Here is a 20,129-nt window from a genome sequence, read left to right as displayed (position 1 = left end):
AGACCTTAATAAATATTTTCTCTGAAAACCATTTTAGCTATTCAATATCTTTTTGGTTAATAGAGACAGGAAAATACTCTTAAGAGTCTTAATTTAGAGTCCTCTTTGTTTTTAACAGGGTCTTACGGACCTCACGGTAACAATGAATTGACTGCGTCAATGATGAGTTTGAGATTTTGATCCTCCTGCCCTCATCTCCCTAGTGCTGGGATTATGGGCATTCACCACCACAGCCAGTCACTGTGATGCCGGGGATAACAAGTCAGTCGTTGTACATGCTAGGAAGCACGCTACTGGCTCAACTATATACCCAACCCGACTTGGGGTCCTTAAAAGCCCTTAAGTGGCAGGAAACATGAAGACCTAGGAGCTCACTAGCCAGTCAATCTCAGTGTGAGCGCCAGCTTCACTGAAGAAACGGTGTGCCTCAACAGATAAAGGGGAAGCCTGGAGAATTGGTTCAGTGGCTAGGAGCACTAACTGCTCTTTCAGGGGACTCAAGCTCAATCCCAGAGCCCAAAGGCATCTCACTACTGCTTGTAACTCCAAATTTAGGGTAATCTCACACCTCTGATCTCCATGGGCAACAGCACATTCATATACACATACATATGCACGACGCACATACACATAATTAAAAGCAAAAATAAATCTTAAAAAAGGAAGGTGGAAAAGGCATTTAGAAAGACAGATGGTATAGACCAATTTATTTTAAGTCAGTAATCAATATGGTCTTAAGAAAAGTAATGCACTCTTCATTTTTAAAAGGTTATAATATGTGATACTTATGACATAGAACACATCATTGTTACACTTAGTACAATTGGAGAAAACAGATATAAGAAAATGCTGTATTTTTCAGAAGTCAGCATAGACTACGTAAGAAACTAATCTTAAATTTCAAGCATAGTCTCAGTCATTTGAACTGTCTTTATTGTCTCCAATAAACTTCTACATAATGTAATTAGACAGAGATGCAATCAGTCATAACCAAGGAATTATAAAAGATCTTCAACAATTGTAAGGTTAAGAAATCTTTCCACAGTGAATAAGAGAGCATCAAACAAACAAACAAACAAAAAAAGCCTAAAATATGGATTTTTAAATTCCAGCCAAGTTGATTAATAAAGCATAGAGAGCTGACAAAAGAGTGTCTTCTGTCACACAGTCAGTTAAGGAAGACCTAGATTGCTGGACGTGCTGCCACATGCCTATAACCCAAGCACTCAAGGCAGAGGCAGGTGAATCCTCATGAGTTTGAGGACAACCTGGTCTATAAAGAGATTCTAGGACAGTGAAAGCTTTTACAGAGAAACCCTGTCTCAAAAAACAAAAAACAAAACAAAAAGACCTAGATTAAAAAAAAAAAAAAAAACTGTTATTAGGTGATTGATAAAGGAACCAATCCTCACACAGACATTGCACTAATGCTTCTGAGACACATGTAACTCAGACACACACTCTCTCTTGTGCTCAGTCTCCACCCCCATTAATTTCCCAAAGCACAGGTGAGTGTGGGGAATGAAAGAGGAGAGGAGAGGGGGGGAGGGGCCTGCCAGAGATGCTCCTATTGGAACACTGTGAGCTTTCTGGCTCTGCTGTCAAACTCCATGAGTGGGACAGTGAGGCACAGTTACAAAAACGCACTTGCCTATACCACTGGTGTTGTAGAAACACTGAAAAATGAAGGAAAAAAAAAAAAAAACGAAACACTATGAATGCTTACCATTCCTTAATGAATCAGAAAACACAAGAAGGTATGCATCTTTTATGCTAAAACAGACTTTGGCGTTTTTATGATAAATTACTGTAGGGTTTTAAGAGGTGCTGCTGATACCTTAGTAGCTATGATAAAATTTCCAGAGTGCAGCCACTATGCCATTATCCAATCCTCCCCAGCCCTGAACACTGAGCCAGACATGAAGAAGATGAAAGACAACAGCACACTTGTGTTCACTGTGGATGCCAAGGCTAATAAGCACCGGATCACACAGGCTGTGAAGATACTCCGACACTTAAGTGACCAAAGTCAATACCCTGATAAGACCTGACAGAGAAAAGGCGTGTGTTTGCCTGGCTCCTGTTTATGATGTTCTGGATGTTGCAAACAAGATTAGGATCATCTAAATTGAGTCCAGCTGGTTAATTCTAAATACATACTTTTCTTCACCACACACCAAAAAAAAAAAAAAAAAAGCTGATATTAAGATTGATTACTCTCTGTATTAAAAGTCTGCATATCCTGTTCAGGCTAAGTGAAATAATCTTTGTTTTTTTTTCAAAGTACAAAACTATATTATCATGTACATAGATAGAAAGACATTTAAGCATAAAACTTTCAAATAAGCAGCAGAAAAATAACTCCTGAGACAAAAAACAAACATTGAAAAAAATAGAAAACTAAATCACAGTTGTACAGGCTGTAAGGGCTAAAGTTCTGTTTTAATTACTGTGCTTAAGAGAACTATAGAACAACAATGCCTCTGTAAGCCCGGATGCTGAGGGCTGTTATTCTTGTAAGATAACAAGTTACGTATTTTCACTTTTGTAAATAGGTTGGTTGTCCCCACTGCACAGAATGTGCTTGATCACATGTAGGTGGAAGGTACACAGGCAGGAAGTGGGTCAGGATGTATGTTTGGCCCTGACTGGACAAAGGCAAAAGGTACATAGTCTTGTGGATAAGTACAGGCGTAAACGCAATTCACAGCCACTCTCTGAGAATCCTAGGTATGGATCTGGCCAGTGTCCATTATCCTGGCCAGTAGCTAACAGCTTGCTTCAAGCATGGCTCTAACTTTGTGGTAGTGGTCTTCCTACCATCCAGTGGGATTAATATTTTCTGGAGGTCCCCAGTGAGATCAGATCACCCACCCACCCAATTCTAAAAGCATTATCTTCACTATGAACTCCACCGTTGAAGGGTCGCCGCAGGTGGTACACACCTTGAGATGTCCCAAAGCTCCTAAGAGTGCTTTTGATTTCCCATCGTCAGGATCAGTTGACTTTGAATGATGGTGGCCTCGTGTTTTGTTTCTGACTGTCTCCTTTAAGTGTGTGAGCGTTCTGTGTTGCTGATTTTGTTTTTGCTATCTCTACTGCCACCAGACACTACCACTAAAGTCACCTGCCATGGCTGCTTTGATGGCAAGGGCTCAGAGTTTACCTCTGAGCTTTCTGGTCACTGGATTTAGTTTAGAAGGATTCAAATGTCTTATAGATATGGATAACTTTAATTAAAGTTGTTTTTGTGCTGCTCAACTTTATTGCAAAGCTAGCTCTGGTGTTGGGTTATGGCTCGCCCTGCTCCAGACCCAAGCATGCCAATTTTAAAGTTCCCTCTATGACCTGTGTCAGGCAAGCCACCTGATTCTGTGGCAGGGTACGGAAAATAAAGCAAAACAGCCAAAACTTGGACCATCTGTTTCATTTAACTGCCTAGTACTTTTGCTAAGATATAAACCTCATCTCAAGATTCATGAAACAATTATGTGAACTTTTTATACCTCAAAATTTAGAAGTTTACTGGGTATAGTTAAAATCTGTAACAAAAAAGTTAACTTAAAACTTGTAACACAGAGGGCTGAAAGTTAAAAGTCTATCTACATAGGTAATCTTAAAGGAACCATGAGGAATGACACCATCTTGGGATATAACAACATGTGGCTTGCCATCATCTTAGCTGCTGTTCCCAATCAAGATGGGGCAGCCATACGGCTGGCGGTCATCTTTGCTAGAGCTGGAAAGGGCGAATGTCATGTAACTTCACTGCCATGTTGATAAAAGTTTATACCACATGGTATATACTAACCAAGGAGGACTCCAAGGTAGCTTGGATTAGGATAGATTTTTATATAATCCCTGTCCTGAAAACAAAGTCATAAAAACAAGGCTTATGAAAGATAGGGTTTGAAGCAGTGCTTGTTTAAAAGGTATTAAAGCTGCATCTTCAAGCATTCCTAAACAAGAATGTACCTGTCTTGCAGACCAACACTGTAGTTGGTGGTTTTAAAGGCATGAGGGCTCATGGAGAGTGTTGACATACAATGATTATTTGGCGAGGGTGGGGGTGTGGAGGGACACCACAGGCCCATGCCAAGATGCACCCCACCCCCAAAGAATTACGTGCCACTGCAACAGATCAAGATTAAATATGTCCTTTATGACAGCTGAATCAGTATTATGACCACTGTCACGAATGAAGCCATGGAGACCACAGGAGCCTGGGGCAACCAGCCAGGTATAGGTAAGTCTCTATCATTTTAATCAATACATAGGCCATTTGGACTATACTTCCTGCTGTAATTTATCCTCTGATCTCTGATGGCATTGAAGGCTAGGCTAACTGTAGCTTTGTTAGGTTGGCAGAAGCAGGCACCCAGCACCTCCCCTAAGGCTGCAGCTATCTTGTTAGTTCATTTCATATGTAAAAAATCAGGCCTTGCTCTTTCAAGAGCTAGTAGGTCTCCTGCTGAGAAAGGCAGACAAGTTTGCCTTGCTAACAGGCTTGATATTAAAGAATAAACAGGTTTCAGATGTGATTTCTTACTGTTCGTTTATTTAAAAGAACTTGCTTTGTAATGACTGCTCTCTTGGCAATAACCACTTGTGTCTCTGGTAAATGGTTAGATGAAATAAAAAGGTTTTAGGTTTATGTAAATTCTGTAATTGTTTCAGATTTCCTTTCCCCTCTCTATGCTGTTATTATACTAAGAATTCAAATTTTCAGAGTTTTAACATTGATCAATGGAGTTCTAATAAGCTGGTAAAGCACTACTATTACCAGTCACAACTTAAGATTTCTAACTTCCTCTGGTTGTCTTCAAAGCATACACTTAAAAGTGCTTCTCATCAAGCTAAAAACATCTCTGTCCAATCCATATATCCAGCCCTCTAGACAGACAAAAGATTACTCATTTTTTAAACCCAAAACATAGCTTATGCTATGAATCAAAGGTGTGAAGTCCACATCAGCTGTTTTGCAGACACCTGTTTGCTGCTTTTTCTACAGTGTGGATTTCAGTACAGATTACTAACAGTGGTAATGCTAATATATCTAACATTTTTATCTCTTTATGGAAACTAAAAATAATAATGTAAACTTCAGGGAGTTGAGGGAGTCATACAACTTAGAACCACTTCTCACAGGTCAGAATAAAACTTGCTTCAAGTTTGGCTAGGAAATTGTGATAGTGGTCTTATTCTTACCCAGTGAGATCAACAACATTAATAGGGCTGAATGGTGATGCACATCTGTAATCCCACCACTGGGGGAGGAAGAGGCAGGCAGCTCTCTCTGAGTTTCAGGCCAACCTGCTCTACAAAGCCAGCTCAGATCAGCCAGGGTTACTCAGAGAAGCATCTCCAAAGCCAAACCAAACCAAACCAAACCAAAATTAACAGAAAGTTTTAAGAAAGAAAGAAAGAAAGAAAGAAAGAAAGAAAGAAAGAAAGAAAGAGAAAGGAAGGAAGGAAGGAGAAAGAGAGAGAAAAGGCTCAAATCTTCCTTTTTATTTATTGCCTTGCTAATTTCCCCCATTTTCTCCCCCTCTGGTATGTATTTATTGTGTATGTGGGGCAGGGGAGAAACACGCACATTTAGGTATGTAAGTGTGCTCCTATATGTGTCACAGGACATATATGAAGGTCAGAGGTCAGTCTTGGTGGTGAGGTCTCACCGTCTGCACAGGGTGTCTTTGTAACTTGCAGTTGTGTATTCTGCCCCCCATCTTGCCGTGTGAGTGCTGGATTACAGACACAAACTAGTAAACCCAGCTTTATGTGGGTGCTGGGATTTGAATTCATGCCCCTCACATTCACACAGAAAGTGCTTAACCTACTGAACCATCCTCCTAGCCCTATTCTTTTTTTCATTTCTTACAACAATGCCAACAATTAATTAACTAATCAGCTCTTTAAGTTTTTTTAAAAAGCTGTGTGTACAGGTACCCACAAAGGCCAGAGGGACTAGGAACCAAACTCTGGTCCTCTGCAAGAACAGCAGGCATTTTTAATTGCTGAGCTATCTCTCAAGACCCAATTGATCAATTCTTAACTAATACTGACAAAAGACTGAATGTTTTTCCTTTAAGATTAGGAAGAAGGTCAAGGGTATCTGATGTAACCATTACTGCTCAGCTTGGCATTATAGACTGCAGTAAAATGCACCAGGTCAGACAAGAAGGTAGACAGCCTTTTTCAGTGGATCATATAATTATGTAAAGAAACCCTATAAAATCTACAAAATTACTACTAGAACCAATTATTGAGAGTAGTCCTACTACAGAACTCACAGTCAACATATTTAAATAATCTTTTTACATATTAGAAATAAAAGCACTTGTGTAACAGCATCAAAAATACAAAATACGGATGCCCGTGCACTGAAGCCTATGCAAGACTACCAAAGCAAAGTGTCACTGAGAGACACTAACGCTGGGGCAAACAAAAGGGGCACAGTCTTAGGGAACTGAATGATCCTGTATTACTAAAGTCACCCACCTCCCTTTCCCTCCTGGGAACCAAACCCAGTATCTCATGCAGGTCAGGCAAGTACTCTATTTAGCCATGCTACCTCTATCACAATCCTGTTAAAATTTTCAATTTTATTCAGATCTATCTATAGATTCAACAGAATCCAAAACAGAATCCAAATAAGCATTTTTATATAAGTTGATAAAACAGTCCTAAAAAATTGTATGAAAATGAAAGGAAACTGGATTAACCAAAACTACATAGAAAGAAAAGAACAAAACAGGAGAATTTATACAATCTTATTTGGGGACTTATCATAAAGCTACAACAATCCATACAGTGTGGACTAGTGGAAGGTCAATGGAAGAGACCTAAGCATCCAGCCCTGAGAAATACAGGGTACTTTACTACTCAAGAGAAAAGAAGCACATAGTCCCCGGCTGGAAAACTACATGCACAGGTTAACAGCAGTGCCTAGTGCACCCAAGGCACTTGGTTCAATTCCCCAAACAACCACACAAAGACAAGTATTAATGTTAAGTACGAGAATGTAGGTGGATTTCAAAATACTCACGATGGGACATGAGAATGGGAAGGCATGCATAACTCCAATCACAGAAACACTAACACATTTAAACTCATCTACAATAAAAAATTCCAAATGATCTGAGAACGTTTTTTTTCAAGTCGAGAGATATATTTCATTATCTTACTAGTTTCTACATGAGAAAATATGTTAGCATTTATCAATATATGTCTAATTACAGTATGCTGCTATAAATCACACCCCAATAAAAATGTGGTTGAAAGTCAACTCTAGTATGAGCAGAGTTTTAAACATCGGGTCTTGTGGGAACCAGGCCCGACTGGGCTGCCTGCCTGTCTTGCTGTTTCATGTCCTGTTTCTAGCAGCTTCCATGTCTGTGTTTATCTTGGTTAGCTAGTCATGTTTACTGCTCTGAGAATGCACCCCTCCCTTCCTCGAGACTTTTCCTTCTGTGTGCAATCACCTCTTGAGGGATTTCACCTGGGAGGAGGATTCCTGGTTTGCTGCCTATAAGAAGGCTCTTTGGAACTCTGAAGGGGACGAGAATAATAAACCACTGCCGCAGCAGCAGCTACTGCTGCTGCTGCTCTTAGCACGAAGGACCTGGGGGGGGGGGGGGGGGGGGGGGGGGGGGGGGGGGGGTGGGTGTGTGTGCGTGTGTGCGTGCGCGTGCGCGTGCGCGCACATGTATGAGTTAAATCCGCAGTCCCTCACCCTCAACTCGGTACCGCGGTGGCTAGTGATGCTTAACAACTTTTTCAGTAGACTAATCCACGAAATCATTTCCTCATATTCACAATGTCATTGATGAGGCTAGTAGTTTTACTATGTTTTTACTAAACAGTGAGTTGCAGGTAAGTAAATGCTAAAGAAAAACACACAGAAAATGAATTATCATACCTTGATTTGTGCAAAGGGTCTTTCATAACCTCCAACATAGAGAAGGCCAACATTCTGTGGAAGCAGCCTACAAGGTAGAAAAATAAAAATAAAAAATAAAAAACTGCCTTAATTATGAAGTACTCTATCTTTAATGCAAAGACGCATAATAAAAAGTGAAGAGACTGGGGAGGTAACTTAACCAGCAAAGGGCTTGCTGCACAAGCACCTGAGTTTGATCCATAGTAAGAAGCCAGCAGGTGTGGTGGCAACAGCTGGTAATTCAACCACCAGGGAGGCAAAGACAGGCGTACTGACTAACTGGTCCAGCCTAAGTGCCACGTTTTAGACCAAGAAAGAGACTATGTCAAAAAACAAGGTAGACAGCATCTAAAAAACAATACCCAAGGTTGATCTCTAGCTACACACACACACACACACACACACACACACACACACACACACAGTAAAATTTTTCTAATAGATATTATGAAAATGTATATACAACACTGTCTTTTGTATAACGAGACAGTAACACCAAATGAATACTTGGGGGGGGGGGGCAGTTTAGAATGGGCCTGGAATGTGGCTCAGGTAGATCAGGTATCTGCCTAGCATGCAGGAAAGCCAGGGTTTAGATACAGTACAGCATAAAGCTGGGAGTGTTGCCACAGGCCTGTAATCCTAGCATTCATGAGATGAAAACAGGAATATTAAAGGTTTACAATCAGCCTCTGATATAAAGAGAGTTCAAGGCTAGCTTAGGCTACCTACTTCTACATCTCAAAAAAAAAAGTCATGAAATTTTAAATATAGAACACTTAATAATTTTAATAAAATTACAATGGGGTGACAAACATTACATTCAAAAATTTATAAAGGTTTCATTGGAGAACCAGTGAATGCATGCCTACATCATGTGTTATAGATAAAGACCTCAATTCTATTATAAAATTTTAACATAAGCTTGTCATAAATACTCCCAACAAAAAAGTGTCTTTGACCCATAGCATAATAAAATATCTTTCATTGAAAAACAGTGGGGTAAGGGACACTGATTATGGAGAGCTAGGTTAAAGTCTGACTATATAGGAGTCGCAGCTTGAATAAGGAATAAAAGTCAGACTATATATGGTTTCATTCCCTAAATCATCTTTTCTTTTCTTCTGATTCAGATCTCTAGAAGGTCAGTCGTGCCATTTTGTTTTGTTTCTCCTCTAAAAAAAAAAAAAAAATTACATTGTATGGGTATTTTGCTTCATATATGTCTGATGCAGTGCATGCATACCTGGTGCTCTCAGAGGCCAACAGGGGGCCTCAGCTTCCTCAAAACTTGAATTAAAAGATAGAAGAGATGGTTGTACTAGCAAAAACTCCCAATAATGGGGGACACAGAGCATGAATCAGCCATCTTCTATAACCAGGAAAGGCTACAAGTCAACCCATCCACAAAACCTTCAATCTATAGTTTGTCTTGCCTGCAGAATGTTCTGGGACCGGAGTCTAGCATAATTGTCATCAGAGAGACTCCATCCGGCAACTGACAGGAGCAGATACAGAGTCCCAATTATAAGGAGGAGGTGAAGGAAGGGTCAGAGGAACCAGGGGGGTCAGGGACACACCAGGAGAACATAGCCTACAGGATCAACTGACCTGGATTCATGGGGCTTGCAGAGATGAGGGAGCCTGTTGGGGACTAACCTAGGTCATATGCATATATGTTATGGTAGCATATACGTTATGGTTGTTGTTGGATTCCTAACAGTGGGAGCAGGAGCGCCCTCTGATTCTTTTGCCTACTGTGGGACCCTTTTCCTCCTACTGCGTTGCCTTGTCCACCCTTGATGTGATGGTATATGCCTGGTCTTATTGTTATCCCATGTTTGGGTGATGGTCTTAGGAGGCTTGTTCTTTTCTAAGGGGACGCAAAGGGGTCAGGAGATCTGGGGGAGAGGGGACGTGGGAAGGAGAGAAAACTGCAGTTGGGATGCAATATGTGAGAGAATACTAATTTTAAGAAGATACTTGTAAGTTCCCACATAGGTGCCGGAAATCAAATCAGGGTCTTCTAGAAAAGTAGCCAGTGCTCTTAAGCCCTGAGCTACCTCTGCAGTGTCATGTTTTCCTTTCTTAATACAGTCTTGCTTGTAGCCTGAGGGAGCTTCTAATTCAGGGTGCCCTGCTTCAGGCTCCAAGTGCTGGGATTATGGTTCTATGCCAATTAGAGGTTTTTCATTCTTAATTGCACTGAAACTCCAGGTGGGTTTTGTTTTTGCTGGAACTCAACCTTAGACAGACAGACAGACAGACAGACAGACAGACACACACACACACACACACACACACACACGCGCGCGCGCGCGCGCGCAAGTACTTTTTTATTTTTTATAAAACACATGAGATTTTTATTGCTTGAAGAATACAGCATATGAAATCACAAGAATATCAAAATGAAAAGTCACTGGCTTCAGACATAGGACACATTATCACATGCAGTGAAATACTAATTAACCTAAAGTCTGCATCAGAAAGAAAAAGTATGGAAATATTTAAATTGTTATTTACTTGAGAAACATGCATTTAAAACAAAATAAAAGAACGTTACAGAACAAATTAGAAAACCCAAAAGTGACTAACTTATTTCTGTAAACTAAACTACCTACCTTTGGTACTTAACCTTTTTGAAAAAACAATACCTTCTATATTTCCAAACACTTCATGGGCATATATCCATGAAATACCTTGAAATAACTTCAACATAAAACATTCAGCAAAATGACTACCCTTTCTACTACCCTTCCTGTTATATAAGGGGAGTACATTTGATAAATGCATAACAATATTTCCCTTCTTCTAAAGCTGAAAAATATGTATATCAAGAAATCTAATCCTTATAAACTTCAGTTGGTTCATCAAATACAATTGAAATCCTGGCAGCCAGAATCTCTTCTGGGGCTTGGAAAATACAGAAATGTAAATGACTTGGCAACTGACACAGGAACTTAATGACTTCCCATTATCTTAGGTAGCATATTTCTGTTTCCAAAATACAAGCAATATGCCATTCCTCCAAATACACTGGATCCTGTGTATTTGGGATCAAATATAACTGGATCATAAACACTACCACCCTTTATTCACTGAAACCAAATTAAAGCCAGGCAAGCGCTTTATATAAAGCTATATTCACAGTCCAGATCAAAACACTATGAATGAAGAAATACTAGCTTTAGAACGCTGGAATGATTAAAGAGGAATTAGTAGAATGGAGCAAGCTATGGGACATAAATACTAAGTGTAGGTATCTCATTCTTATACATATTTTTCCTAAAAGACATGTAAGTAAGTAGACATAACTTTAGTTTTAACATTAATGTTTAGGGGGAAGGACTCTGCATTCCATGCCCCAAATTTCTAGGTACAGACATTTCTAAGAGTCTACATGAAGTTAACAGCTTTATACATTTTATTGCATGAATCTGGGAAGAGAACATTCAAAGATAAATGTAATAAACAAGTGCAAATTCAAAGGAGCCAATGAAACATTTTAGTGTGCCATATTGGCATAATCATAAACAATTAGAATACTCAAACTTTATGGGCTTATGAGATGACCCCCAGCTTTCCCAGTTAAAACATAGTTTGGAATATACTTGTCATAGAAGACTACCCTCTTCCAATGCACACCCTGCGCAGCAGACTTGGGCATGTGTCTATTTGCAGGCAGGGCACAGGCAGCCAGTGCCAGCCTATATTGCCCCTTTAAGAGGCACTCCACACTCAACCCGAAGACTTGCTCACAGCCCTCCAAATTGAATGGGCAGGTTCTGGTGAAGAGCCAACCCACGCTCAAGTTCTTTTCCTCGAGATACAGGAAGATGTGTGCAACTTGCTCCTCCCCACTTCATACTCCCTGCACAGAATGGGGAATCTGCAGCACGTCGCCCGACACACTATATGCTTTGGACATATGAAGCAAGGGGAAGCAAGCTGCAGGTAAGTATCCAGCATATAAGATGACTCCTGACTTTGCCACAGATTTTTCAGAGTTAAAAAGTCATCTTATATGCTGGAAAATACAGTATTTTAATAGTCTCCTTTTTGCACTGTTTGGTTTGGGTTTTTTAAGCAGAGCTATGAGCTCTCACTTCATACTCCACACTACCTCTTCCTCCAAGTTCCAGGATTATATGTGCATTACCGTAAGACCTGCCATAACGATCTCTTTACTATTTAATCCACAGCTTCAAAAGCTCTACTTCAAGAGTTTTGGAATCCATATTTATTAATAACTTTTCTGAAACTAGAATACCTCTGATACTTTAGATGTCACTGGAGACAGGTGTAAGTTGTTTGTGTGACTCTTGTCTACTGGTAGGACTGTCTAGTGAGATTAGGAAAGGATACATCTTAGAGCATGAAACACGACAGAGTTTCAGTCTCCTCAGAACACTGTCTGCTCCATATAGCGTGTATGGTCAATAAAACACATGCCCGTAATCAGGAGGCAGAGGCAAGCAGATCTCTATTGAGTTCTAGGACAGACAAGGGTACACAGAGAACCCTGTCTTGAAAACCCAAAACACCACCAAATTAAAAAAGAGGAGGGAGGGAGGAGGAGGAAGAGGAGGAGGAAAAAGAAAAACAAGAAGAAGAAGAAGAAGAAGAAGAAGGAGGAGGAGGAGGAGGAGGAGGAGGAGGAGGAGGACAACAAAACTCACTAACAGAACATTAATAGCAGACATACTCAAGCCAGAATTAAACTAACTTAGGCAAACTTTTTTCATTTAGAATATAAATGAGAATATGTCAATAATATAAGAGACACAACTAGGAGCATTAGCTTACTGAATCCATCAAGTACAAAGCATTGGTTATGTCCCCAAAACAATGAAATAAGGAAATTCTTAGCCATGCTTTAACAACTAAGAAATTCACAAAGAAAACCTTGAACCATTGCTGGTAGCAGCTATCTATAACAGTGGTAACTAACAAATGTTCACAAAAACTTGACAAACCTCCTTTAAAAGTAAGAAGAAACACTGTTCACACAAATAGGTGCTGGGAAAGGAAGAGAATAAAAACTGGCTGACATTTAAAAGTCAGTATGGCAGCCAGGCATGGTGGTGCATGACTTTAGTCCCAGCACTCAGGGAGGCAGAGGCAGGAGGATCACTGTGAGTTCAACACCAGCCTATACAAAGTGAGTCAAGGACAGCCAAGGCTACACAGAGAAACCCTATCTCAAACCCCCTCCTAACCCCCCCCCCCAAATCAACATGGTTCTAATTCCTATGTACATGCATCTCAGGAAGTTTGCCAATATATTCTTTAATGTGCATCTTCATTCCTCTAATTTACTATCTAAAAACTACATTCCCTCAGCATTTTCTTAAATGTTACCAGTTAGACTTTGACTTTAATTGAAAAAAAAAAAAAAAAAAAAAAAAAAAAAAAAAAAAACAGCTATTAGTCCTTATCATATATCTTACTATCTTCACTTGAACAGGGCTTTTCTGGTATTGTTTGTTTAAGACAAGGCCTCACTTTAGGCTTTGGCTGGCCTAAAACCTCACAGAGAGCCACCTGCCTCTGCCTCCTGAGTGTGGAGATTAAGGCATGTGATACTAGGACTGGCTTCATTCGAGCAGTTTTTATAATAATTTAAAGGCCTTATAACAAACAGTAAGATAATACTTTGGGAATATAAATTTCCATTTTAAAAATGAAATACTTTAATATTTTTCTCTTTTGTTTATTAAGTTGTACATATAATTATTGTCAAGTAATAAGCAACATTTCCCATTACAGGGTGCTTGTACTTAACACAGAAGTCACATGTTTTCAATCTGCAGTGAGCACTAGCTCAGCACTGACCGAGAGATACAAAGGTATAATTTAAGACAGAAATCTGGCTCTTTCAAAGTCATGAAGCTGTTCTGTCCTTAAGTTAGGTAGCACTGCCATGATCTCTATAAACTACTAGTGGCCTCAAAAGTATTGACAGTGTAGCTACCAAGCAGGACTCTTGAAAAACAGTAATAGAAAAGTATTGTTGGAGGAGGGAATTCCTACTACAGCTTGTGAAGAACTAAAAATAGGTAAAATTCGTGTTCATTTTGCTTTTGGTTTCCCAAACAACTGTCTATTAATGGACAGGGCAACAGAACAAATACTAAAGAAACCTCATTCACTGTATGCTGACATCAGACACACACACAGTTCACAATCATGTACTGGTAGATACAAAAACATACCTTCAGCAAGCAATCAAGTCTACAATCACCTCACATTAAAATTTTTAAAGTGAGATGGATGTAGTAGCACACATCTACTATCCCAGCATTCTGAAGGCTGAGGTAGAAAGTTGGGGGAGGAACACACACTAGAATGAGATCTCAAGAAACAAAAACACAAGAACCTAATAATTCAAATTTGACCTTAGGAGCTGGAGAGATGACTCAGTTCCAGAAGACCGGATGCTCTCCTCTGCCTTCTGCAACCATCAGGCACACATGTAGTACACATTCATACACATAGACAAAACACCCATACACACACTGTATTTACAACCTGATATCATTTCAACTTCCAATAAAATGCCATGAGCCGACATACAGTATCTTCCATCTGTGTATGATGTGTTCACTTGGGGTCACATTTGCATACAGGCATTTACACAGAGGTCAGAGGAGAGCCGCGGGGGTGGGTCCCTTCACTTCCAGCCTGTTTAAGACAGAATCTCTGTGTCTAGCCAGCTGGGTCTTGAGCTAAGAGATTCTCCTGTTTCTGCCCTCCACCTTGGCAGAAGCCCCACGATCATGTGTCTCATGCAGCTTTCCTTGGGTTCTGGAAATTCTAACTCAAGTACTCACACAGAAAGCATTTTAGCCACTGAGCCAATGTCCCAGCCAACACAGTATGTCATTAATATTATTTGCAAAATATTCTCACTTCTAAAGTCTCACAGGCAAACTAAAATTCATTTAGTAGAAAGCATACTACAGAAGATCAAAACACTACAATTATTTGCTTTCAAATAATTAATAAACTGATTTCTAATAAAACAATAGAGAGAAAAGACAAAGCACAAATAATCAGAAGAGAATCTTCTTCTAAAAGGGTGGAGCTGGGAATATGGCTCAAGAATTAAGTTCTATTGCTCTTTCAGCGTGCCTCAGTTTGATTCCCAGCACCCACATCACGCAGCTCCAGGGAATCCAATGGCCTCTCTTCTGGTCTCTGGAGGTGTGTGTGTGTGTGTGTGTGTGTGTGTGTGTGTGTGTGTGTGTGTGTGTGTGTGTGTGTGTGTAACTTGAACACAGAAAGACAGATAGACAGACAGACAGATAAATACATTCATACATACATATATACATACACAATCTTTTTTAAATAATAAAAATTTAAGAACAGAGAACACTTTTATACCAGTTAGTTTCAAACTTCTGGGTAAAGAAAGTCCTAGGAAAATATAAAAATAAGCCGACAAGCCTATCCAAAGCTGTCATAGAGAAGAGCAGTTATATGCTCTGTCGGAAAATAGCTGGACAAAAATCACAGTAAGTGAACTAAGTCAGAAAGACAACTATTTTGTTTTCTCTCATTTGTGGTTCCTACATTTTATACAGACATATAAAACCATATCTGTGTTATTTTTTTTTTTCATCTGTGGTTTCTGCATTTTGAATAGACTGTCTGAGAACCAAGAAGACTCAAAGGAGGAGAGAGAAAAGGGTAGGAAATATGTAAGGGATAATTTCAACATAAATATGTACAGTATAAAAATGTCCTTATGCAGCATAGTGCCATGTACATGTAAATATATATAATCAAAAAAGTTTTCAAAATTGAAAGTCTTTTTTGACTTAGAACATTTAAAAATGATTTCTACAAACAAAACAAAAGGTCTAGCTAGATTTATCAGCAAATTCTACCAAACAGTTAAAGGTAAATTTATTTCTACTCACACCTAAAAAAAGAAATATATTGTTTTATTTGATAGTATCAGCACAACTCTTGAATGTTGGATAAGAAGAAAAAAACATTTTTAAGAAGCCAATTCTAGAGCTGGTGAAATGGCTCAGCAGGCAAAAACACACATTTAGCACACAAACCTGATGATGTAAATTCAATCTCTAGACACCAGGTAGACAAGAATGGAGAGAAGCAACTCTACAAAGCTGTCATCTGACATACACACACAAAGCTAATAATAAAATAAACTGAGGAAGTATAAAAATGATAAGCAATCACACACAGAAAGCACTCTTTTTTCCCCTTTTTAAAATTAATTTTTGAGAGAGGGTTTCTCTGTGTAGCCTTGACTGTCCTGGACTTGCTTTGTAGACCAGGCTGGCCTCGAACTCATAGAGATCCACCTGCCTCTGCCTCCCCAAGTGCCAGCCACCTCACCCAGCCAGAAAGCAATCTTGATCAAGAGAAAATATAAAGATAAGTCACAGAATGGAAAAAAATATTTGCACATATATATGTATGTATATATGAAAGAAGAAATTAGTTATCTTCTCTTACATATCTCTTTTTTCCTCTCTCTCCCCCTCTCTCCCCCCCTCCCCTCCTCTCTCTCCCCCTCCCCCCTGGGATACCCCTTCTCCCCCTTTCCTTCTCTCCCCATGCTCATTTAATAAACCTCTAAATAATAATAAATAATAATAATAATAATAATAATAATAAAGAAATTAGTTATTAAAACATATACCCCCAAATCAAATGGAAAAAGAAAATAACCAGTAAGAAAATAGTATATGAGGCTGGTAAGTGGAGCTGGCAAAATGGCTCAGCAGGTAAAGGTAACTGCTGTCAAGTCTGACAGCCTGATTTGCTATCCCTAAGACCTACATGGTGGAAGAAGAGAACATTGACTTGCCCCTCTCCCTTGCACATGGACTGATACCCACAGCAAACAAACAAACAAACAAACAAATAATAAAGTAGAGAAATTTCAGCATATAAAAAGACAAAGGAAAGGTATCTATTGCCTAGCACTATAAACCCCTAGGTTCAACCACCAACACCACCATCCAAAAACCAAGAAGAGACTTGATACCCTATGAGCGTATACAGGGGGAGGAGGTCCCCCTCAGTCACAGTCATAGGAGAGGGGAGTAAGGGGAAAATGGGAGGGAGGGAGGAATGAGAGGATACAAGGGATGGGATAACCATTGAGATGTAATATGAATAAATTAATAAAATATATTAAAAAAGAAAATGGGATTTAGCTGGAGTGGAAGAAGAAAAGCATAAAGGAAGGCAGATATGATCATAATGCATTATATGTGTGAAACTATCAAAAATGATGTTAAATTCCAGAAAATTATTTCTAGGATCAAAATGAATAATAATGTTACAAAAGTTATTAGGTTAGAGATATGAAAATATAAAGAAAAGAAAAAAAGAAAAGAAAAACCTCCCAGGAGTTACTGAGAACCAAGTTCACCATCCTATATTTCTAACCAATAAAGAGTAACATGATGTTCTTTAAAAAACAAAACAAAACAAAACCCCACACAAAATACAGAAATTGAAGCGCTTGCTCAGTGGGAAGTGCGTGCCGCACACGCATGAGGACCTGAGCTCAGGTCTCTAGCACCCACACGAACAGCTAGACAGAGCAGTGCACGCATAGACTCTCGGGGCCTTGCTCACAAGCTCATCTGCTTCATCAGTGAGTTCCAGGTAGACAGTGACAGAAGACACTACAGAAGTTGACCTACATAGCTTCTATGGGTGCAAATATGTATAAACCATACATTCATCCAGAGATGCTCAGTGCCCTATATAATTAAACAAATGCAAGCTGAAGTAATAAGGTGCCACTACACGGGCCAGAACTGATACTGACACTGCCAAATGCTGATGAGATTAAGGAGCAGAAATGCATCCTGATAACTGGTGAGGACACAAAACAGCAAAGCTATTGTGGGAAATTAGTTTTCTTACACAGTTAAGCCCCTGACTTTTTCTCTCTCTTTTCTTTCCTTTCCTCTCTCCTCTCTCTCTCCTCTTGAATTTCTATGTGGAGCAGGCTGGATGACCTCACAGACATCAACATGCCTCTGCTTCCTGCAGTGCTGGAGTGAGAGCACACCATGACACATGGAGCTAACATTTTCCATACTGTAAGATCCAGCAGGCTCACTCCTTAGTGTTTATCAAAACACAAGCATATCTGTACAAACACCCAAATGGGGAAATGGGGTTTGTTTTAGCTTTTGTCTATTGAGGCAGGGCAGAGACTGCCAACAGGCTTGAGATTCTCCTATCTTAGCCTCCCCAGTGATGAAAAATTGCGTACATACCCCACCATGCCTAGCAATACAAAAGGGATTGTACAGTAGCTTTACGCCAAACTGCTAAAATTTTCATGCAACCAACATTTTTTTTTCAGTAGAACAACAGATAAACTGATACTTCTGATGAAGGATTTTTCAATGCTTAAAAAGAACTTATCTTTAAACTATAACCAAGGGCTCAGGATATAGTTCAATTAGTAGGCTGCTGCCTACAATACACAAAATACAATATAAAATAAATGTTGTGGCATATGTCTATAATTTGAGCACTTGGGAGGAGAGGCTGGAGGTTCAGGTGTTCAAGAGCATTTTCATCTATATATCAAGCTGAGATTAAGCTAGGATACATGAGAACCTGTCTCAAAACAAAATAACTATAACTTGATACAGAAAAACAAAGTACATTATGTCTTGAAAGAGTCAAGAGAAAGAAAAATTCACAGGTACTAATTCAAACTGATTTTCTATACCAATAAGAAGCAGTTTTAAAGCAAAACCAAAAGTAATTTAAATAAAAATAAATGCTATTTTGAAACCTCACTTCTCATCCACGAAAATAAACATAACAAAAATAAAAGAAACTTCAATTTATAAAATTAGCAATCACTAGTGAAAGAAACAAGGTTAAAAAGTTAAAGAATATTACTACTATATAAAACAACCACAACTTAATCTATATATTCTATTAATCCTCCAAACTGTACCACTGAACTAGGTATCTAGTAAACCCATAGTATTCTACTGTGCACCTACACAGACAGTAACTATACCATAAAGGTAAGCACTTAGAAATCTAACTACACTAAAATTAATAATGTGAGGGCTGTGGATATAACTTAGTTGGTGCTTGCCTAGCCTGCACAAAGTCCTGAGCTTGAATCCTAGCACAGCATAACACTGGGCATGGTAATGCATGCCTCCAATCCTAGTACTTGTATATTAGAGGCGGGCTGATCAGAAGTTCAAAGGCATCCTTAGCTGCACAGCAAGTCTGTGGCAAGCCTGAGATATGTGAGACTCGGTCTCCTTTTTGTGTTTTGAGACACAGTAAAGTAATAACACAGCTGCTCACTGGAATGAAGAAAATGTTAAAAGGATAAAAGTTCAAAACAGACACCATGCAACCCTCAGCATGCTTGGGAGAAAAGATGTTCATTTATTAATTCACTTGCACAAAACAAATACAAGAAAACTAAAGCAGAAACTAAAGAAGCTAGTTTCCCAGGGGCAAGAGGTACAAAACAGGAGGACTAGCAGAATACTGGGCGTGGTGATTTGAATAGGAATAGCCCCAACAGACTCATGTGTTTGAATGCTTGGCCCACTATTAGGTGTGGCCTTGTTGGGGAAAGAGTGTTACAGTGGGAGAGGGCTCTGAGGCCGCCTATGCTCAAGCTACTCCGAGAGTGGCACACAGTCTCCTGTTGCTGCCTGGGAATCCTAGAGCTCTCAGCTCCTTCTCCAGCACCATGTCTGCCTGCATGCTGCCATGCTTCTCGTCATGACAATAACGGACTAAACCTCTGAAACTGTAAGCCAGCCCCAGTTAAATATTTTCCTAACAAGACTTGCCGGGGTCATGGTGTCTCTTCACAGCAATAAAACCCTAACTATACAGTGGGAGAGTAAAAAGACACTTCTGTGACACTCAGAATCAGAAAAATAACTCATACCAAATAGCCAAAATTACCCAAAAGTAGAAATATGATTTACAATATCCCATTTTAATGGAAGTAGGTATGCAAAGAACTTAACATAACTGGAAGCCAGTATTTAAACTATATCCTATATGACCATAAGCAAAAACTTGTTTTTGTTATTTGTTTGTATGTTTGCTTAAGACAGGGTTTCACATGGTTTATCCTGGAACTCAGAGCAATCCTGCTCCCTCAGTCTCCTGAGTGCTAGAATTA

The 20,129-nt window shown here is 39.4% G+C and overlaps 1 protein-coding gene across 4 annotated transcripts in view; it reads right to left on the bottom strand.

Annotated features, from left to right (window-relative positions):
- The window catches only part of Rngtt (RNA guanylyltransferase and 5'-phosphatase), a 225,192-nt gene that overhangs the window by 63,320 nt on the left and 141,743 nt on the right, over positions 1-20,129 (bottom strand). For all 4 annotated transcript variants that reach the window (XM_051161361.1, XM_051161353.1, XM_051161338.1 and 1 more), the window contains one exon: positions 7,922-7,988. In XM_051161361.1, coding sequence (XP_051017318.1) covers positions 7,922-7,988 — 67 coding nt within the window. The remainder of the gene's footprint in view (positions 1-7,921; positions 7,989-20,129) is intronic.

Source organism: Acomys russatus, chromosome 2 (genome assembly GCF_903995435.1).
Source record: "Acomys russatus chromosome 2, mAcoRus1.1, whole genome shotgun sequence".
Taxonomy (NCBI): Eukaryota; Metazoa; Chordata; class Mammalia; order Rodentia; family Muridae; genus Acomys; species Acomys russatus.
Note: the sequence above shows the minus strand (reverse complement) of the source record. Positions and strands in the feature narration are given on the sequence as shown.